At 37.7% G+C, this 23916-nt stretch overlaps 1 protein-coding gene across 38 annotated transcripts in view; it reads right to left on the bottom strand.

Moving 5' to 3' along the window:
- The window catches only part of INPP4B (inositol polyphosphate-4-phosphatase type II B), a 906112-nt gene that overhangs the window by 382174 nt on the left and 500022 nt on the right, over positions 1–23916 (bottom strand). For 36 of the 38 annotated variants that reach the window (XM_070047524.1, XM_070047495.1, XM_070047496.1 and 33 more), the window contains 2 exons: positions 23040–23158; positions 20786–20902 (listed from right to left, as the gene is read on the bottom strand). In XM_070047524.1, coding sequence (XP_069903625.1) covers positions 20786–20902; positions 23040–23158 — 236 coding nt within the window. The other 2 variants (XM_070047527.1, XM_051819439.2) reach the window with 2 other exon arrangements.

Below are 23916 nucleotides of genomic sequence, written 5' to 3'. Positions count from 1 at the left end.
CATCTATAAACTGCATTTAAAAATAAAGTCATAATAATTAATAATAATATCAAGTTTTGATTCTTCTCTGTATCTATAGTTCTCAGGATTCAGGTAAATTATAGTATGTTCACATTACACAACTTACATATACCTCAAAACATCACAGGGTAGATATATACAATGTCATTCGCTAATTCAAAAAATAAAACACAAAAGCAAAAAATTTTGATACTTCCATTAGCAACTTAAATTCAGTTGACCAAATAATGTTTTTTTTCCATAACATATGTAAACTACTATCTATGTACATGCAACTATTCACAAAAAGTAGTTGTGCATACACATTCATTTGTTCTTTCAGAAAGTACACAATGGGATGGACAGAGAAGCAAAAGATACTACCTGTGACTCAAAAGGTATATCATCCAGTGAGGCAAGCACACAAGGCAACAGAATGCTCCAACTACCCAACTGTAATCTCTAAGATGCATATTTGTACAAACTGTACAAATAAAATAAATTCTGTACAAATAAAATTATATAAAAAACTGTAAAAATAAGGTCAAATAAGCTAAATTCTTGGAAAAGAATACCAAAGAATGTTTCCCAAAGGAGCTGCACAGGAAACAACAGGCAAATGACTGTGGACAGGGAATCAGAGAAAGCCGAGTGGCTGTGAAAGAATAGATGTGGAGAATGTCCACTGGTCTAGGAGATGCAAGGACCTGGGGAAATGTAGGATTCCACGTGAGTGGAGGAGACTTCAGCAGAACTCAAGACTCGGCAACTTCAGGAAGGAACTGGGGTGCCAGACTAAGGAGGATCTTGGTCATCTCTCTTTAGTGATGGTCAGGGAGGAAGAGGATGAAGAGGAGGGGGAGGGGACATCTAAAGGAAGGAAGGGGAAGGGGGCAACAGGAAAACAAAGGATAGCGGGTTGAAGAAAAACAAGTGGAAAGAGGAAAGTAGAAAAAGCAGGGGACACTGGAATTTGTCAGGTCACCCACAGTAGACAGGGATTACTCTTGTTTGGGAACACCTAGGTCCTTGTGTTGATATGTCAGATAAACTCACGGAGTTTCGTTTTGTCTTTTTGCTGCTTGCATTCTCAGATTCTTCCCAAGAGACAACAAAACAAATGCTGAGGGTCTCATTTCATATCCTATGGAGGGCGTACTCCCTCAGTGTTTCCAGGAGAAAACAAAATGCCATGGTAGAATAGATAGCGCATCATGAGGCTTGCTTTGGTCGGATGCCTAGGGAACTTCGGACAGAATGTGTTGATATACCAAATATTAATATGTACTTTGGTGCAACAACATTGGTGTTTACATTAATCCTCCCATTTACACTTATTTTGTGGGAAAACTGACAATCAGAGATGTTAAATGCTCAAGGTCACAGACAGCCAGTAAATACTCAAATCCAAGTCCATTAATTCCTGATGTCTCTTTTTACAGAAATAAATTAATTCCTTCATAGTAGTCAGTCAGCAGCCTAGGGCAATGTCTAATAGCATGCTTTGAAAAAGTACCCACTCTCATAAAGCACACTAGCCAAGGGATGATGAGTCTTTGTGGAATTTATCTAGAATTCTAATGTTTAGATATTTATTTAAAAGAAATAAACCAGATAAAAGTAGTTTACATTCTGAATAGATTACCCAACTCATATCTGCACAATACCAACATTTATATCAAATAAAAGGAAACATTAGTAAAGGCAGAAAATAATTCATATAATTGCTTCTATCATGGAAAAGGGTAGAGAAACTGTGGAGGCATTTCAGCAATAGGTTGGTCTCCCTGCCCAAGCCTTTACTTTGTTTCCGGTATGATTTCTGAAAACCTGTAGGAATCTGAGCTTCTGACTGAGCAGTGTGGCACATTCTTGAGGACATAATATAAGGCAAAGGACCTGCTTCTCATTGCTGCCATCAGCAGAAATGTTTCCTTTTCAAGAAGGCGTGATAAGCTAAGTCTTCCAGCTCTTGAAGTGAATGCCTGAGTATCTTTACTGTACTGACTCCCACTGCCTTGATATCACCCCAAATAGCATCTCTCATGATTGCTTAAGCAGATTTGTACCTCAGTCTAGGCACTGAACCAAGGACGTAGTCTATGTACCTGCCTACAAAATAAATAAATACAGACATCCATACCCACAAAGGCATGCAGCACTTCTCTACCAAAGGCTTTAAACGGAATCATTTCTTGTCGTTGCCAGAGCAAGGATCCTTCTCATATAGCTGCAGGCTCTAACAATGACAGTTTTGAAGATCTGACTCTGTGATATGCAGCATAGTAGAAAGGGCTATGATTGAAGAGCCAAGTCCTGTATGTGTCATAAATTCTATTTTTGAATCTATATTGTGCCCTTTCATAAAGCAGAGTATTTGAGAAGATGAATTGAGTAACAACATTTGACCTTTTCAGGTTCTGAAAACCTATGATAATAAATCTCAAGTACCTAGAGAAAAATACAAATGTTTTTGTGAACTTGTTAGAATTGCTCCCTATGAAACTTAAAATACACTAGTGAAAACACTCACGAGGCAAAATATAATAGGCACTCAGATAATAAATGATGCTTACCATGTTGTTTGTGGTTATTTCAGGATTCTGGAGCTTAAAGACCTGGTTCAGACCTAAGAACTTGTAAAAGTTTTGTGACTTTGGGAAAGTTACCTCACCTCTTTGTGACTCAATGCCCTCACTGACAAACAGAATGATACTGCCAGTATCTCTCTCTTAGAAGCTGTGTGGAGATTGAATGAGCAAATATGTAAAACCTAGAAAAGTGTATGACACAGAAGAGTGCTACTAAGATTTTGGTGTTATGATAAAATTCAGGCAACTACCACATCCTGTCCAGGCCAAGGCTGCACATTCTAAGCCAAGGAGATATTTACAACTCCTTACACTTGTTCAGCAGACACATTTCCCTCTTGTTACTCTAACATGATTTTCCTACGGCACACAGATCTGAACAAAAAGAACACCTTTCCTGCTGATTCTGTACCCAAAACTAAGTAATAGGTCATGTGAACCTGTTTTTATTTTTTCTTTTATTGGTGCTCCTTTTCCCTTAACTCACCAGATATCTTTATGTTTAATCTCCTAGCACCTTATTCCTTGTTTAGGTTAAATTATTCTTCAAAGCCTAAGAACGAGGAAACTGTTAGCTATGTTCCTAGGAGAGTCAAAGCATTTCGGTGTGGTGAAGATACAACTCCTGATATTTCCAAAAACTTTCTATTCCTCTCTTTAACAAGAAGAAGACTGTGTCTCTTTGAGGTGGGTCTGGGAGTACCACATACTTGGCCTCATGAACAATAAAGAAATTCATACTTATAAACAAGTTGAAAATCTATCATTTAATCATTTAACCTTATGTTCTTATCTATATGGAAGCTGAAGAAGGAGATAGTGTAGAAGCAAAGAACACAACAGTGAGCAGTAGAGGGGGAGGGTCAGAAGGCAGATGGGATAACGGGTGGCAAAATACAGCCAGATAGAAGCAAGTTCTAGTGTCCTACAACACATTTGGGTGACTAGTTTATAACAATTTATTTTATATTATATAAAGAACTGGAAGAGAGTTAGAAGATTCCCACTACAAAGAAATGACAAGTGTGTAGGAACATGAAAATGCTGAGTGACCTGATTTGATCATTCCACATCATATTTATCTGCTTATCTATCTGTCTATATACACATATCATTAAACTATGCTCTATAAATAAATACAATTTTTCAAAGATTAGATAAAATGTCTAAATAAAACATATTTGAACATAAATATGTAAGGCAAATTGTGACTTGGGAAACACATTTTACTATATTCCCAATTGAGAGTTCTTTTTTGGATATTGTTAAGCAAACAAAATTTTTAGAAGTTTTAAAGCCAATTATATTATAAAAATCATAAAGATCATATAATAATACTAATAACAGCCACAATTATCACTAGCATGCTTGAGCAGCTACTGTTTCAGAGGTAGTCTACCATGAGCTTTACAAAATGTAGTGTATTTTGTCCTCACAAACCCTGAGTAATAGATATTCATATTTTCCCTTATTGTGTTGATGAGTGGATTGAAGTCCAGAGGTTAAGTAACTGGCTTATTCCTAAAGAACTAATAAGTGTTGGAGCCTGGCTAAGAACCATAGTTTAGGTGAGCTATAGCTTGTGATCTTAACCATAATACAGGAGACACTGTTCTAAACATAGATACATTTTTCACACTAGGGTTTTTCCTTATAACTTCTTTTCAATGATCTGTATTTCTAAGCAAAATCAATTTAGGAAAACACTGTGGAAGATATAGAGTAGAACAAAGAATATTTTAGTAAAAGCTTGGAGTGGAGAGTGCTTTCCCTATTGCAGTATTTTTGAGAAGATGTAGGAAAATAGAATCTATGATATTACTAAATAAAATTTCTGATGTATTCTTATCTCATTTTCCCAAATGATTTTATTGGATTATATCCACCTGGTTATTTTCACATTAAACATTATCATTGATATTATGATAAATATGAAGACATGAAATGACAACATTAATTCAATATATGCCTTAAGGAAGTCATGTAACTGGCCATCTCCACATGACACAAGTGGCTTCTAAGCAGAATATGTAAACATACGATAAAGAATTAATCTCCCAATTTTGATCAAAATGAGGTAGGTCCAAGATAGTTTTTTTTTTTTAAATTTTATACAGTGACCCAAGGAAAAGATTGTTATATCAATAATGCTGCTGATGAAATATTACAGTTGAAACTTAAACAAAAATCAGAAATACACCCCTTTCTCTTCTGGAACCCCATCTGCCAACTATCCCTATGATTCTTTCTTGATGATCTCATTTTCAAAGATCACCTCTTTAAGGCTGGCTAAAAGACACAATTCTGGCTAATAAGATTCAAGATTTGGGTATAGGTTTAATTTTCTGAATAGAAGTAACAAAATTCCATTTCTTTCCTAGCCTATAAAGCAAACAAAAGGGCTTGCGCATTTATCTTGCAATCATGTAGTGAGAGACAAACATGTGAACTAAAGGTCAAGATGATTAGGACAGTAAAGTGGAAAGGGAAAAAGTCTTGGGCCAATGATAACATCATTGAACATCTGAATCAATATCTGTATCTGTCACTCTTAAGACATGTGTAGTTCTCCTCCCCGCCAGATTATCTCTATCTTGACATTTTAGCATTGTTGGAGGAGATCTCCTGATCACTTGACAACATGGCTTAGTGCCTCCTGGGTGTCACTTCATCCATACTAAAGTCCAACATCAATAATTTGCTAACCAAAGATAGGCAGCAAATGATGCTGGCTTCTTATAATTATGATAGCTTTGCACAGCAACACATGATGGAGCTTTAAAAAGTGAAATGAACAAATTGAAAGGCCCTCATTGCATTTTAGCCAGTGTATTCAGTCCACTGACTCCCTGGGCATTGGGTATCACCTAGACATCTACTAGACATCCAAAGTCTTCAAACAGGCATTTCCATTATAAGTTCAACTTGAAGAGGAAACTTTAAGCGACATTTGCAAATGTGATTCAGTAGAGAAGTGAATAAAAGTCATCATGAGATTGATTAGTAATAGAATTAACTAATTTAATACTGTTCCTGAGAAAATTCCTATAGTTCAATGAATGCAGAATCAGAAGATCTACATTCTGATCCACAACTAGTATGACCTTGGTAAATGATTTAACTATAGTTTGCAGCTCCCAGAGACACAGTGACACAATAGAGTTGCTATGAGTGTCAAATGTGATACTATATGTATAAACTCTGTTTTTTAGATTTATTTATTTATTTGAAAGGCAGAGTTACAGAGAGGCAGAGGCAGAGAGAGAGAAGTCTTCCATCTTCTGGTTTACTTCCCAGATGGCTACAACAGCTGGAGCTGGGACAATCTGAAGCCAGGAGCCAGAAACTTCTTCCAGGTCTCCCACATGAGTGCAGGAGTCCAAGGACTTGGGTCATCTTTTACTGTTTTCCCAGGCCATAACAGAGAGCTGGATCATGAGTTAAACAGCCAGGATTCAAACAGGTGCCCATATTGGATACTGGCACTACAGGTGGTGGCTTTACCTGATATGCCATAGCACTAGCCCCATATAAACTCTTTTTAATGAATACGATTTTATGTCATTTTATAATTAACCAATTTAAAAGACAGAGACAGAAAGACAGCTGGTTTACTCCCCCAAATTGATGTAACACCTGCATTTGGGCTAAGTCTAAACCAATAGGCTGGAGCTCCATCTGAGCCTGCCATGTGGGTAAGCAGGGACCCATGTTGTTATACTGTCACGTGCTACCCTCCAGGGTATGTATTAGCAAGAAGCTGGAATCAGGACCAGATCCAGGACTTGAACCCAGGAACTTTGACATGGGATGTGGGTGTCCCATCTTGTGTCTCTAAATCACTACTTCAAACACCCATGGCTACACATTTGTTTGTTCGTTTTCTCTACCATCCAAAATAGAATTAGCACTGCTGTGAAGGGTAAAGTGAATAGCATGGCTTTACAGTAAGATTACCCTGTCCTTCAATCTGCCATCCATTAACACCAGTTGCACTCTGGTCTGATGTTTAATTAAGTGATGCCACTCAAGTACTGCTTCTGTTTTGTATCTGATGATTCTGAGAGTCTCACTGGTGCAATTTTCCCTAAAGGAATAGAAAAACACATTTTTGCATAATTTTTCGGTGGCTCTGATCTCAGAGGATGCTTCAAACAATCTAACCTAGTTAAACATTCATGAATTTCATGATGCCAGGCTAGGGCAGAAACACTCTGCTAATATTTTGTACAACAAATACTTTTAGAGAAAGGAAAGTACAATTCTGAAGAAGGTAGAAAATAATTTATTATCTGTTATTTTGCTTCATACATGTCCAGGTCAAAGAATCCTACAAAATTGCTTCATTTGGGGACAGTTTGAATGATGTCTCAAAAATCAAACTGGATGATCACTGTCAGAAAAATGAAAAAGAGGGACAGGGTGACTTTCTGGTCAGCCTGTCAAGTCTACGTGTGATTTGAAAACTGAATCTGAAAGAACAGTTATTTTCCCCCCTTGCTTTTCTTGTCATGGGTGATTTCAAAAGAAAGAGTCATAGATACACTGCCATTTGTTACTGAAGACAGAAATGAAAATCAGGTATCAAAATGATGGTATGACAATGGAAAGCGTGGGCAGGCCTATGCAGTCAAGTTTTGCAGTTTTCGATGCCTTTTGGAAAGAAATACTCACTCAAGAAATGAATGTTGGAATGCCAGAATGCAAAGTGTTCCAATCACCAAATAGTTAAATAACCGCAGAGGAAACAGGTTCTTATTCATTCCTCTTCATAGGTTATCAGGTTGGAACAGTTCTGGTGCTTCGGCCATAGGCTTGTACCCAGCCAAAAGTCACCAGACAAGAATATAGGAAAACATCCATCTCCAAACTTATGAATACAATGGAACACTGTCATTCCCCTAATGTCTGCTACCCTCAAACTACTAATCTTTCTCTTGGAAATACACAATGTTGCTCAGGAAAAAACTCCTGAGTTTAAGAATAATACCTGCAGCAAATGATGCTGATACCTGCATTTCTATTTCATTTTCAGTTTCCAAATCACTTTATGTGCATTTTATCTTTTCCTTCCAATCATGGACATAGCATGTATTGAATTCTCCATTTCAGAGCTGGGTAGGCTAAGACACACAAAAGACAGCCTGCCTGAAGGAGTAAGTAGCAGATCTGACACCAGAGCTTCGGCTCTAAGCTTTATGCTCTCTACTCTCCATGTGCATCAGGATTGAGGACGAATCCATGAGAGGACAAGGAGCTGTGTCCTTGATCTTGAGTTTGAAAATGTCCTTGGGACGGTTGTACAGCTGATTTCCCAACACTGGTATTCAGAAACCTTGCTCATGCACCTACTCGGGGGGGGGGGGGGAGCGGTATTCAATTGCCTCTTATGGTCAGTTATGACTGCTTAATCCACCTAATCATCTTTTCTCAGGTATATGTGTAGATTGGAAATTCAGAGTCAGAGAAACTAATGCAAAGAAAAGCAACTATTTATTTCACATGTTTGCTTTGGAAAGCAAAGTAGGATAGCAATAACATTGAATCTATAAAAACATGCTTATGGCTTTAAGCTCACTAGTTGAAAAGGTTGTCTTCATAGAAAGAAAAGTTCTCTGAATATTAATATTGCCCTAAGGATATTTTTGGCTTTTTCAACTACAAATGAAGTTGATCCCAGGATTTAAAGTTTTACCTAATGCACATATATACTGTGAATATTATTCAACATACTTACTCATATTCCAAATTGTGTCTATGCGTAAATTTGTAACACAAGTCTAGAGTTTTTAATATAAGGCCCCAGTTTTTATGTTGTTCCAGGGCCAGAGCAGGCTGCTATGCACATCTGACTATGCCTCAGCTAAAATTCAAAATGAAAAGCAAATGCAGAAGCTACAGAGGCCGGCGTTGTGGTGGAGCAGGTGGTCACCACCTGCAACACAGGCATCCCAAATAGGTGCCAGCTCATGAGCCAGCTATTCACATCCTATGCAGCTCCCTGCTAATTGCCTGGGAAAGCAGTGGAGGATGGCCCAAGTGTTTGGGCCCCTGCCCCATACGGGATACCCAGGTGAAGCTCCCAGATCCAAGGAGCGAACTAGGGGATAGAAGATCTCTCTCTCTCTCTATGTGTGCCTCTCCAACTATTTCAAATAAATATATAAATATTTTTAAATATGGAAGCTATAACATGTTTCAAATTCCATGCATGGGGCAGGGATAGAATTTGTGTTGGGTGAGCTCTTGCTTACACTTAAGCCCTACTCAAATAATATGTTCTTCAGAAACTATTTGCAATTCCAAATTGTTAAAATGACTAATGTGTACCTTTTTTTAAATGAATATTTAAAAACTTTGTTTATTATATAAAATGTGATACACTCCTACAGGCCCCCATATCAGATTCAACAAATCTCTATTGGATCTTCCAAATGTTATACTTTATCATGGTTGGAAAATATAACCTAAGTTTTTATGGAAGATGAGAGTCTTTGTGAATTGAGACACCAAATTCCTGAGGATATGGCACACGGAAGACAGCTTGACTCAGTGCACAAAACTTAAGAAACCTGGCTCACGGGCAGCATATGAAGAAAACCTCTGTCACATGAAAACAGATGTCCCAAATGTTCTTCAGCACATGACACCACCTTCTGCTGTGGTGCACAACTTTTCTCAGTGAGTTTAAAAATAATCCTCATTTGAATTTAAATTCCAGCCCAAACCGATTTTACTTATCATTCCATTGAAATGACTCCAAGGAAAACTTAGGTTTCCTTAGAATTTCCTTTTGTTCCCACTGTGCAGAAATATAAGCTTACAGTAATTAAAAGCTATTCCTAGCCAAAGCAGACTAACCTTTTACATAACTAAATGCTGTTCCTTTCTAATCTAAAGAAATATTTTGGCAATATATCCTATCTCAGCTTTATAAAACCTAGTAGGAATGAAAAGACAAGGCAAGACTTGTGTCTTTCATGACCACATTGTTCTGATTAAGGGATTTCTGCCACTATGAGGTATTCACTATGCATCCACCTGCACTTACAGGTGTGCCAAGAATGCTCCTATATAGAGAAGACAGAGGTAGAGCTGGCCAGTCAGGCACTGAGGCCAAAACCAATGCACATATAATAACAACTGTAGACTGCTTGAGAATTGTAAGACTGAGATAAATGACGCAGAACTGAGGGATGCAATCTGAAGCAGAAATAAACTCTCAGCTCAGGGTCCCAGTTTCACTCATAGATCTCAGTGGCCAGTTATTATGTTATCTGGTTGGTGTCAGTAGCTAAAAAGATAAAGTCTCCTATTTTTTTTTTTTAAATTTCAGAGGCAGAGAGAAAGATATTTCCCATTCACTGGTTTCTCCCTAATACCTGAAACAGTCAGTGCTGCACCAAGCTGAATCCCAGAGCCTGAACTCACTGCACACAATGCAGGTCTCCCAGTTTGGTAACAGAGATCCAATGACTTGAACCATGACTGCTGCCTCCTAGGGTCTGCATCACCAGGGAACTAATAAGTAGCCTGAGGAAGTTCTGAAACCCTGGGGTTCCCATATCGAATGCTGGCATCTAACAGTCGTGTTAGCTGCTAGGCCAAGTACCCTCTCTCAGATCTATTTTGAAGCATGAGTAATCACACAGTTTACTGTCTATAATTTAACACAAGACGGTAGGTGCAGAACTTCCCCTTAGTTATTTCAGGGAGTTCCCAGGGCCTTCAGCAAATATTGAAAATGACTTAACATTTTCTTCCCTTTTTGAACTGACCAGCCTCTGGGCTGCCTGCCCTCCCCAGAGACAGTCACTGACGGGACTCCCTAGGCACAGTTGCCCCTGCCTCACACCTGCCAGCATTTCCCCCAGCTGCCACTTGTTCTCAGTGGTCCCTCCCCCTGGAGATTACTGACAGCTCTGAGGGACATAATCTCCAGCACTTGAAAGCAGCACTTCTCTGGGGACAAGGTGCTTGGGTGGAAGTAATGACAGAGGTTACTCATCTTCTTAAGTGATGTTCATATTCTTTAATAAGAATAAACCTTTCAGAAAACCATTATGACTGTTAATCATGCTATTTTAAAAATTTTCAAGTTATTTTATCCTTTTCTCTCACTCCCTCTCTCATCCCTTCCCCTACTCCATCTGCATACTTACAAGCCATACATATTTATTATGTAAATATAAACAGGATACACATATAAAGGCATTTTTCATTATTACTTTTGTTTGATGGTTTTATAGTATTTATAAAACACCTTGCTTTTCCCAATTATGCAATGCTTCATGGGTCTTCTTCCACGTATGCATTCAGAGCCCCAATTCATAATATCCCTTACATTTATGGATTTACTGTTTCTATTGCGTCACTCTTTTAAGCCAGGCTAAAATGCTCCTTTAATACCATCCTTAAGGCATGGTGTTTTTCTTCTGTTAAGTTGATAACTAGCAGTAATATTGCTGTGTCAAAATGTATCCTTACTTTTTATTTTATAAATACTGGCGGATTGTTTTAAAATGAGAGAGATGCAAAAATGAAATCGCTAATGTCTGAGACTGCACTTTCCCCCCACATCTCCGCCAGCAATAGTCTTTAGAATCTTAGGCTTGGGCATTTGGCAGTGGTTAAAATGTCAATTTGGACCCCTGCATCCCATACTGGAGTGCCTGGGTTCATTCAGGCCCTAGCTGCATCCCCACTTCCTGGTGATGTGCAGCGCTAGAGGCAGCAGGTGGTGACCCATGTAGTCCTATGCCTGCATTCATATGGCAGACATGACAGACCTGGATTGAGTTTCTGGCTCCTAGCTCCAGGATAGCCAGCCCTGGCTGTTGCTGCATATGGGAAAAGCAGCAATGCGTAAGACAGTCCATATTCATTCATTATTCACTCACTCATTCATTCATATCTTTCTCTTTCCCTTTCAATTAAGTAAAAATTTTAAAATGAATTTTTATATTATAATTAAAAAGGGACATTCACACTGTTGTTTTAATTCTGCTTCCAAGAAAAGAGAATTAGAACTTTACATGCTAGCACTGTGGCATAGAGGGTAAAGCTGCTACCTGCAGTGCTGGCATCCCATATGGGCGCTGGTTCGAATCCTGGCTGCTCCACTTCTGATCCAGCTCTCTGCTATGGCCTGGGAAAGCAGTGGAAGATGGCCCAAGTCCTTGGGCCCCTGCACCAGCTTGAGAGACCTGGAAGAAGCGCCTCACTTCTGGCACCTGGCTTTGGATCAACACAGATCCAGCCATTGTGGCCATCTGGGGAGTGAACCAGTGGATGGAACACCTCTCTCTCTTTCTTCGCCTCTCGCTCTCTGTAATTCTTTCAAATAAAATAAATAAATCTTTTAAAAAAATAAAATTGTTTTTCTGGGCTAGGTTTATTTTTCTGAAAATAATCTTTAAATCCATTACTCGATTAAAAAATAATTTATTTATTTGACAGGCAGACACAGAGAGAGAGAGAGAAACAGAGAGAAGCAAAAAGTTGCCATTCACTGGTCACCCTCCAAATACCTTATGAATACTGCTTAATTTACTATCTGTGTACCTGTGTGTGTTTTTAAGTCAAATTTGGTTATAGTTTTTTTTTTTTTTAATTTATCAGGTTTTGGCATAAAACTTATCCAGCCTTTATAAAATGCATTGGGGAAACTTTTTATTTTTCCTGTATAATTACAGTCCTACTGCTTATGTTCCAGAGACTCCCAGAAATTCCTAGGATAGCATTCGTAGAGGCTGCTTGTAAGAGTAACTGCCTTCCACCCAGGTAGCGTGGTTCCAAGACAGATCTAACTGCCTACATTTCTGCTTCCTTACCATGAGGGAACAAAGTGCTTCATAGAGTCTCCAGAGCAAACATCCTCTAATTTAAACGTATATAGATATGACCAAATTCCAACCTGTGAATGTAACAGCCTCCAATAAGAAACTCTGTCAACAGCTCTTCTTAATGGTATCTCATAATGCTTAAAAATAAAACTGCTCACTATTCAAAAACTGATGAGTATCAAGAAAAAAACCATTCTTGAATGTTGAATGGACGTGAGAATTTAGGCCAGCACTCTGTCAGAAAATAGAAGGTAGATCATGCTTCTTGTGTGAGTGATTAATAGCCCACCTGTGACAACAGACTAGGGAGTGATCTTACCTTACAGGTTCAATTTAATTGAAAAACAGCAAATTAATCCCAGGTATTGTAGTTTTAAATTAGGTTAAAATTTTTTTTAATAATTTATCCATTGATAGACACAAAAATGTGAAAGTTCTAAAACTACATTTCTACTGGCCCTGAGAAATAAGAATGTGGCTATCTCACAGTTACTCCTCATTCTGTAACTTAAAATATTTTATTCATTTGTTTATTCATTAGATTTTGAAATTTAAAAAATATATTTTAATTGACATATATATATATATATGGGGTGCCATATAATGTTTTAATATATGTTTAATTTGTGGAATGATCAAATAAACCAAATTAACAAATCTTATCTCACAAACTTACACTTCTTGTCAGGAACACAATTTCTTTTGGCAATTTTGAAGTACACAATGAATTGTATACTAATTAGTCACCATTATGTAAGAAAGACCTCTGTAACTTCTTCTCTAACTGAAATGTTTGATTGGCATCTCTCCTTTTTCTAGCTACCTTCCTTTTCCAACTTCTGTAATATACTCTGCTCTCTACCTATATAAAAGTTAATCTTTTATAGATTCCCTATATAAGTCACAAGCAGTGTTTTTTTCTGACTTAACATAGCATAATTTCTTCCATATTTATCTATTTTGTAGTAAATGACAGAATTTCCCTTTTCATTTTTAATATTTTTAAAATTTTTATTAAAATAAACAAAGGATTTCATAGGTATGACTCTTAGAAGATAAGAATTCCCCTTTCCTACAACTGAACAGTATGTCATTGCCCACAGATGCCATATTTTTTCACTCATCTATCCATGGATACTTCAATTGCTTCCATATCTTCACTCTGTGAATAATGTTTTGAATCCTTTGGATATATATCCAAAGGTTGGATTTCAAAATTCACATGGTAGTTCTACTTTAATTTTTTGAGGAAGTTCCTTACTGTTTTTCTACAATAGCTATGAGGATCTACATTCTCATCAACAGTGTACAATGGTTTCCTTTTCTCCGCATCCTCATCAACATTCACTGATGTCTCTCTTTTGGATAAAGATCTTCATTCCAGGTGTTAGGTGATAATTCATTGTGGTTTTAATCACAGTTCACTGATGATTAATGGTGATTAACATTTATTCATATAACTGTTTTCCATTTGCACATCTTCTTTGGGAAAAGTGCTTTCAGCTCTATGCCCATTTCTTAATTGGGTTAATTATTTTCTTGATACTGAGTGATTTGACTTCCATATTCATTTTGGATTTTAGTCCTTTCTCAGATATATGACTTGCAAATATTCTCCCCAAATGTATGAGCTGTCTCTTCACACTATCAATTGTATTCTTTGATGTACAATTTATTTTGATGCAGTCCCATTTATTTATTTTGCTTTAGATACCTGTGCTTTCTCTGAAGGGAGGAGAGAACTTCCACTTTGACCATGGCCTTGTCTAAATATGATCAGAGTCGGTGAACTCAGGGGGCTTCCATAGCCTTGGCAGCTCATGACAAGAGCCTAGGGTGATTACTGAGGCCATAAACAAGAGTGTCAATTTGTTAAGTCAACAACAGGAGTCACTGTGCACTTACTCCTCATCTTTGTCCTTAACGTGCTGTACATTGAGATTTAATGCTATAACTAGTACTCAAACAGTATTTTTCACTTTATGTTTCAGTGTGGGAGCAAACTGTTGAAATCTTTACTTAATGTATGCTAAACTGATCTTCTGTATATAAAGAGAATTGAAAATTAATCTTGATGTGAATGGAAGGGGAGAGGGAGTGGGAAAGGGGAGGGTTGCGGGTGGGAGGGACGTTATGGGGGGGAAGCCATTATAATCCATAAGCTGTATTTTGGAAATTTATATTCATTAAATAAAAGTTAAAAAAGGGGGAATCATTTAAAAAATAATTAAAAGACTTTGGCATTTTACACACACATACACAGTGAATGGTCAGTAGGTACGGAGATAGGTGCTCGACATAATTAGTCACCAGGAAAACATAAACTAAAACCACAATATAATACAACTTCAAACCCACTACAATAGCTAAATAAAAAAGAATGAGAATGTCATGTTTTGATGGAATAACTAGAACCATCACACTTTCCCAGGAGTAAAAAGTCATACGATAATTTGGGAAATAGTTTGATAACTTCTATCAACATTAAACATGAATCCACCCTATGACCTAGTAATTATACCCCTGGGTATGTGTCAAAAGAATAAAAACATATCTATACAATAGTTGCACACAAATGTTCATAGATGCTTCATTCAACAATGTAAGCAACTGTCATTGACCTGAATGTCTATCAGTAAAAAATGAATAGGCAAATTATTATGTACAAAGCAGAACACAATTTTGCAATAAAAAGGAATGGGCTATTAATCAGTGCAGCAGAGGAACAAATATAAAACTCATACAGAGCAAAAGTACTGGCTCCAAGGGAGCACAAATTATTCTATTTCATTCACATAAGCTCCACCAACCAGCAAAACAAGTCAAAGTAAGTAAGGGGTTGCCTCAGGTTGTGTGAGTGGAAATTGACTTGAAAAAGGCAGAAGACTTTCTGGAAAAATCAAAATGGTCTATACTGGCCAGCGCCACAGCTCACTTGGCTAATCCTCTGCCTGCGGCACCGGCACCCCAGGTTTTAGTCCTGGTTGGGGTGCCGGATTCTGTCCCGGTTGCTCTTCTTCCAGTCCAGCTCTCTGCTGTGGCCAGGGAGTGCAGTGGAGGATGGCCCAAGTGCTTGGGCCCTGCACCCCATGGGAGACCAGGAGGAATCACCTGACTCCTGGCTTCAGATGGGTGCAGCGCCAGCCAAAGCGGCCATTTTGGGGGTGAACCAATGGAAGGAAGACCTTTCTGTCTCTCACTGTCTAACTCTGTCAAATAAAAAAAAAATGGTCTATAATTTGGTAGGGCAGAGGTAATGAGGACACCTGCAATTGCTAAACTCAGCAAACAGAACACTTAGGACCTATTTTATTGTGTATTAATTCTATCTCAACAACATCAAAAAAGTTGTTCTCTGTAGACATATCCACCTATTAACAGGTAGAAAAAAGAGGTGAACTAACTTATGAATGGTAGAAAAATTTTAGACCCCTGAGCTCCTGCTATATGGAATCTGGAGCTCCCCTTGCAGACTATGTCACAAGGTTGACAGCATTGCAAACAGAAATTCCGATGAAAGGACAGCTAGAGAGGACCACACAGACTAGAATACGAGGGGAAAACAAGGCCTAAGCGACCAAAGCAAAAGTCTGAAACATAAACTTGTGCATTTCACACCAAGTAATAACAGCAACTTTTCTTTTTTCTTTTTTTCCCTTAATGAGTGGTGGCCACTGCATTATAAAATGTGTTTGGACATCTGTGATTAGTTACATATGCTTCATTTAAGTGCTTAAAAATTGAATACAGAATTTTCCATGTTTGATTGTTTTTTTTTCTTCAACTTTTAACCTCCAAACAAAGAATGTTTTTAAATAATCAGTTAAAATAAAAATGCCATGCAGGGAGGTGAAAATGAAGAAACTCTTAGTGACAATGTAAAGACACAGAGTAGCATGGTAAAAATAAAGAATCTCAGGCCTTGTCTACTTAAACGCTCAGAAGACCATTGTCATCATCTTTAAAACAGACACAATACTTCCTTCAAAGGAGTTTTATGAAGTTAAAGAAGAAACTTCACATCACATATTAAACTTGATGTTGCGTATGTACTTAGTTTTCAATAAGCTTAATTTCTTTTTCCTTACCTACTGCACCATATTTGTATCTTCAAGACAGAGGGGGAATCCAGCTAACAGGTACAGCTAGACCTAAACTTCTCAGGAAGAGCATTTAGAAAACCAAGTCGAAGTAAACAAAGTGCAAAATGCTTTCATTTTCCATGGAAAAAACATAAAGGATGGAACTGGAAACTTTTATCTAGGAAATTGTACCAGAACTGAACTGCCTTGGGGCATATAACATGTATTATGGTGAATTTCTATCTAATCTTGATAAAATTACTTTTTCTGAAAGTTGCAAATGGAGAGTTGCTGGTAACTAATGGTAAAAAATTTTTAAAAAAGTTCAGTATCTACTCGATACTGAATTATGTCCTATGAGCTGGGCATTTAACAAATTGAGGCTCTAGCAAATTCTTATTTAACCCAGAGCAAAAAGAATGAGGTCAATGTGCACTTGCACAAAATAGGGCAGAAATTCAAGTTTCTACCATGGACAAAAGCAATTTTGTGGCCTAATCATGATTGCAGATGCAATGGCTATTCTCAGTGTTGAAAGAGCCTTGTTCATGGAGGAAAGAGAAAAGCAAAATGTGATGCTGAGGTTCCTTATCTTCATAAAGTTCTCCTTGCTTTGAATTTTCTGCTGTAACATATGAAAGATCCAAATTCCCAGTTTGATTTTCCCCAGAGCTAAAAAATGTAAATAATGTTCTGAAAATGCTTTTGCCTCCATTTCAGTTTCCAGAAGTTCTAAAGTAAAGCATACAACCAATATTCATCCACAAGACATTGACCCCACTGTTAGAACTTGGCTTTCTTATCCTAGCCATTGGCTTCAATTTCAGTGCTTTAACGTCTCCAGCTGGATGTCAGAGCAGCCTGTTCTGATAAGAGAATTTCCTCTTAGTGAGAAAAATAAACAAAATGCCACTTTAATCCTATTAAGTACCCTTTCCATCCTATACTCAACCTCAACTCCACCTGCCAAGCATTATCTATCCATGTCCAACAGAGGAGTTACTCTAATGGGAAGGGGTAGGATGAAGGGTGTGGGAGGAAACAATAGTCATTCTAAATCAACAGTTAGACTCTTCTCAGTCGCTATGATGATTAATTGCATTTCGGTTGAAGTTACTAAGACAATCAATCTTAGGCCCAGCTGTTTAGAAAAGTACAGGAACAACAAATAGATAATAGATGCATGAAGGGCACAGAGGAAAAGTCATTACAGCTCTTTAAAATCTTCTAATACATATTTAAATGAATATTAAATGCCAAAGTCATACATTTATTTGGTTACTTAATTCCAAGTAATAATAAACTTAACAGGAACACACAAACAAGGTAGCCATCTGATCAACCAACTGGTATTCAATCAGTACAGAAGATGTGATTCTTTTCAGTCTAAGGTGATCAATGATTTGCTGTGGCCAAAATATTTAAAGTACTTTAAGTACATGCACATAATTTATTAATTTTCCAAAACATATTATTCATAATTCCATACATATTATGCCCTTAAAAGACTGGGGTTGCTAAGTGCTTATAATTATAGGCAGTAGTTTAAGAAACTTGCTGCCTCCCCTCACCGCTCACCCCTAAGAAATACTTAAGAAAGTATGCCAGGATAAAGACTAGATGTCCATGGGGACTATTAGCATATTAATGAGCTGTGTTTCTATTTACACTTCCATCACCAGAGCTAATTGTTAGCTATTTTCAGGAAGAGGTTATGCCTCAATCAACAGCACCTGGTAGATGAAAGCTGGCTGAAGTTATTAAGTATATTCAAATTTCACAAGTGTTATTTCACAGCTTAGGTTCCAGATCATTCAATACTTTCATGGGATCACATCTGGGATCAAGGAAGAAAGTCTTTAAAATACCTCAAAGAACTAGTTCCCACAAAGGAAGTTAACAAAAAAGCATAATTAATGGGCAAGCTAATGGTTCCTCTCCAGAGCATTGATATATGCCCATATTTTGCATGAAGTTGATTGAAGGAGAGAAAAACCTATTTAGTATTTAACATTTCTAATTCTGATATTTCTAAGTATTAACACATGCGATATATGCCCATATTTTGCATGAAGCTGATTGAAGGAGAGAAAACCTATTTAGTATTTAACATTTCTAATTCTGATATTTCTAAGTATTAACACACGCGATAGTTTATAAGCTACATTTCCATGTGCCTAACACAGTGTTCCTGTACTTTGGCGTACATGCAGTGGGACTGCTGGAGGACTGAATTTAATCATGCGCCTTGCAGAACATAAAATCCCATCATTGCTGCTTTGCCTTCCCTTTCATCCTGGTTATTTCTCTGCTTTTATTTCTCAGCACAGTTGTATCACCTCCTCCTAGCATCCATTTGAACTGTGGCTCCCTCCTCTCCAAATTTGAGATCTTTTTCCTTCCATCTGTTTCTTTTCTCTGAAAGAAGTGATGGGGGGAAGCCTTGGGCCTAGGGGACTTGTGCATAATCTATTAAACTATCAAACATGGTTTGGATATCTGGATGGTCCTGTCACAGTCAATAGTTACCTCAAAGGTCAAGAAAAATGGAAAGGAAATGACAATACTCTTGAATAATTATTTTTCATTTGCCAGCTTTAATCAAAATGCGTCCCTCTTCTTCAAAAATGTCAGGAAGAACAAATGTAGGACTGCTTGGGAAAGAGCAAGGTTTACAAATAAAAAAGTTTGGATTAATGTTATTTTATTTGAGACCATAAGGTAACAAACAAAATGATAACTGTATTAATGAAAGCAGCTTATGCTTGATTATTTTGTAATGGTCTTCTGAATTTTATGCATATATTTACTTATTTAATTCTTACAAAATGTCACTAAATACATGAGGAAACACAGGCACTGAGAATCAACTCTTGCAGACACAAAGCTAGTGAGTGGAAAAAAACCAGCCAGTTTGGCTGTAGAATCTGCTTCCTAACCGGACCACACTGCCAGGACTATTTCTATTCCACATGTGTGATTTATGCGTTTGATTGGGAATTTGTTTTACAATTTTAAAGACATGAACTTCCCTGAGTCTAGGCTAAGTAGACATTACTATAAGAGAGGTCTTCAAAAAGTTCACAGTAATTTTTTATTATGAAAAAAAGTACATAAATGTCTGAAACTTTTGTAACAAAATACATTTATAATTCTATTTTCTATGAAGTTGTTGAAGTATCCTCACAACATATTTTTCTTTACTAAAACTGGAATGAATACAAGATGCTTCCACCTGTGTTATAGCTTTTGCAGTTAAAAAAAAATAGAAAAAAAGAGAAACAGGCATCATGAGCAAAACAGAAATGTCCAAAAAAGGGCAGAATCTACAGCTACACTTCCCCCATAGGAGGCATGGTATGTCGCTCCAGGTCTAGCAGTGTCCCTTAGTATCAACCAGAACTCTCCTGGAACCTACAAGGCCACCTGCCATCAAAGCAGTCCCTGTCTTAAATGCCTCACCATTAACAACTAAGATTTCAATAGCTGTGATTCCTTGAAAGCACACACCAATTCCCATGCATGGGAGATTTCAAGACATTTAAAGGAGAGAGCTGCCTGTCCTTCTTGGTATCTCCCTAGCAGCATTCTCTCTTGTCTAGGAATTGTACAAGTGGCTGTGAAGTATAATGCCTGGACTTAACTGTCTAACCAGGAGTGATGATTCAGTTGGAGGAAAATTCAACCCAGGTAGGAAGACTGAAGTGTTTAGCACAAAAGAACAGTGGGACTTTACATATTCTTAATGTAAGGAGACCACTTAAGTTTGTTGCTTCCTCCCAGTTACCTTCTCTTTTGGCATTGGTGCCAAAAACAACTTCAAGAAAAAAAAGTACGGAGTTCCTCTCTACACAGTATGCAAAATGATAAGAGTAGAGCCCTTGGTCAATTCCTTATTTTAGAATAATTACAATATCCAGAAAATCTTGAAATATTAGTTAATCTCTTCCACTTGTTTTCTGCCTACAATATTGCCTCTTCAGCTTAAAACAACATTATCAACTACAAATGTAAACACAAAGATCAAGTCAGCCTTTCTGTTAAAGAGAAAATCTGTTCTGAAAGCATTGCTCCTAACCAACTGCCAATTTGGCTCTAAGCCAAATTAGCTTGAAAAAAAAAAAAAAAAAAACTCAGCAAACTATAAATATAAAACAAGCATCAACACAGAACAAATATCCTCTTTGAAAAATGCCAGTTACATACAAATCTGAAAAGTTTCAAAAGCATAATTCTTTTCTCCCAAGAAAGAGGGACAAGTACTTACAGTGTCATGAGACTTATCCTTGACATCATAGACTGTTAGTTTTATTTTGGTCTCTTCATAGATGGGATACTCAGATGGGAATGTGACACCCGTCAGAAACAGTGGGTCTCTTGTTCCCTGCAAGAGCACAAGCAGGCAGCTTTGATTCCGTAAGGCAGCAACTGCAGTTGGCAGCACACAGCGACACATGAGAAGACAGAAAGTGTGCCTGAGTGTGTTTTTCTAGGAAATGGTGCTATTGCAAGAGGGATCTGAATTGCCAAACGTTGTTCAAGGGGAACAACAAGGCCCAGAGCCCCAAAGCACTGATATAGTTGTTGATAATAAATTGGTGGCCTAAGCTGGACCTGCATCATTGTCAGGGTTGTTAATAGAACAAATCAGGAAGCATTTTTCATTATATTCAGAGGCTTTATTTAGGGTTAGTTGGAAGTCCATTTGAAATACATTTAATAGATATAACCTGTAATTTATGCAAGTAATCTGAGATTGATCAAATTGAAGTTATTTTCTCATAAAGACAGTTGGTAACCTTACACTGTCCATTTACTTCCTTTCCATAACAATTCAATGGTAAACTAAGCTCTAGTAGTATCCATTTGCTTTCAGATGCTCAGCTGTGATTTTCCCTCCCACACTGACTTGCAAACTGATGAAAGAACCTCTAAACATGATAGATTTGGGGCTATGAAATCACTATCTCAGGATTCAGTGACCAGGATGTGTCAGTGCCTCACAATTCATTTTTAGAGAGTTGACAGTCAACATTAAATTTTATGTGTGTGGGGGGTGTACACACCCAAACACAGCAATGTTTGCTAGAGTTCTATAAATCAATTTCCTACAGAAGTTTCTCAAAGCCTAAATTTTTATTCATTGACTCATTCTTTTATTCAACAAATATTTTTAAAACAGTCAAAACTGCAATATATGTTCCACTGTGAAACTTTGAAATGTGCCATGGTAATTTATTACATTTAAGACTTTAAATTTTATCTATATTTTTATCACAATTTAAAAAAACTGGAGGAAGGAGAGGAAAACAAAAATAAATTCATTTAAAATGTTGGCAATGTTTTAAAAATAATTAACTTAGAACACTTGAAAAACTTTTCCAAATAAGTAAAACATTTTGCAATTTCAGCCAAGTTGTCTTTACATGAATAAGGCTGTTTGCATGAATTTAATTACAGCATTATAACTTTTCATACATCAGCATTGGAATCTAGTTTCCAAAGTGTAGATTCTGGGCTACATGCAGTATCTGGGTCATTCCCATTTTAGAAATGACTCTGCGTTCAGTCTGAATCACTTATTCCACCCACTGCATCAAAGCAGGCAGTCAGCTCTGAGCCAGCCAGGTCCAGAGGCTGCTTAGGTGCTCACAGAGAAACTCCTCATTCTAAACAGACAGGGCTCACAAGTCTAAGAAAAACAAGCAAATCTTAAGGAGTTTAAAGTCCACTTTTCTCCAGCCCCAGATGTTCAAATAAGCACCTCTCATTCACAAAGGTGATAAAATGTGTGATCAGAACACAATCATCAAAAAGGAAACGCTTCCTTTTTTGAATGGGATCCAACACAGTAACGAGTTTCCTCCTGACACATTTTGAATGTGTGTTGGTAACAATAAATGTAAATAGGAAATCTCTCATCTGATGAGTAAGAGTTACACCTTTTGCCTTGAAAACATTACAGGTTTCAAGTGAGTCACCCACATTTCTTTGAACAACATGGCACTTAGACACTAAAAGCAGAGGATGGAAAGTTTCCAGAGTGAAGAATACAGGGAAAAAATCAAAAGGAAAAAAAAAAAAAAACTGAACGTGTTTAAAACTCTCAAGGGTACTTGATAACTTTTTCCCCCAAAGTAGATGCTCATTTCATTTAATTTAAAAGCTGTGCTGTTTTTGCTGTTGCTGTTGTTGCTGTTTTGTGTGTGTGTGTGTGTGTGTGTGTGTGTATGTTTCTAAATATCTCTATTGTATGCTCTGGGAATCTAAAGTGGAAACTTTTTTTCTCTCTATGGAAGAAAAATAAGATCTTTTAACGAAAAGGGCAAGTTCTTTGCCTATTTGTTTATTCTGGTAAGTTACCAACCCATACCTGATAGGGTTCCCAATGACAGAAGAATTTAACATAACCATTGTCTAACTCATTTCAGCTGCTTGCCTGGGGACTGGGGGGTGGGGTGGGGAGCAGAAGCGGGGAAGGGAGAGAGAGAGGAGAATAATGCAGACACTGGCATGCTCACCTCCACAATTTCAGTGCTGGCGTATCTTGTCAGACTCTGCTCAGCAGGGTGGATTACTGAGATCTGCACCACTGTATTCAGTTTCCGATCACGGACAGGAGCCACAAGATCCTTGCATGCTGGGAGTAGCAAAAGAAAGACAAAGAAAAGAAACTAACATCATATCTCCGGGAAAACTTTCGTCCAGGGTTGAAAGTAAACTGAGCTCCGTCGCTGAAGGAAATCTCCTGGGACTCTGACTGGTTTTAAGAGGAAGTCCCTTGGAAGTACCTTACAGAAATAGGAAGTCACGTGCTGCCGAGCTGAATTGAGAGTTCATTTCCACTGACCACATTTGCAGCTCATGCTAGCCTTGACTGCTCTGAGATCCCGGCTCTGTCCTGTGGTGATGTGTACTCTGCTCAGAGACTTCAGTCACTTCAATTAGTCATTGCACCATAGTGTTTAACACACACTCGTGGACAGAGTAGGTTGATTCTGGCACTGTGTTCTCTGTTGACACTTGGGTAGATGAGTGCAAATGTTGGAATGCACATAGGGTCTTTACCTATCCGTTCACTAGAACTGACTTCCTGCAGTGATATACAAGACAGAAACAGAGCGCACAAGCAGGGGAAGAGGAAGCAGAGGACAGTTAAAAAATTCCTGTCTGGAATTCAAGCCAAGCTTGAGTTAAGGATGGGTTAATTCTTGCCCAGGGGCCACAAATATTAAGAACTTTTCCTGGAGAAGCCAGGCTCAAATTACAGGCATTCACCACCATACCATATTTACTTGAATATTTTCTCCTGTCACATATCATTCCCCCAATTTTCAGAAGAATCCAGAAAAAATCCTCCTTTTCAGCAAGTCCAACGACTCTCCTCACTAGATTTCA

This window comes from Oryctolagus cuniculus, chromosome 8, assembly GCF_964237555.1.
Source record: "Oryctolagus cuniculus chromosome 8, mOryCun1.1, whole genome shotgun sequence".
Lineage (NCBI taxonomy): Eukaryota > Metazoa > Chordata > Mammalia > Lagomorpha > Leporidae > Oryctolagus > Oryctolagus cuniculus.
Note: the sequence above shows the minus strand (reverse complement) of the source record. Positions and strands in the feature narration are given on the sequence as shown.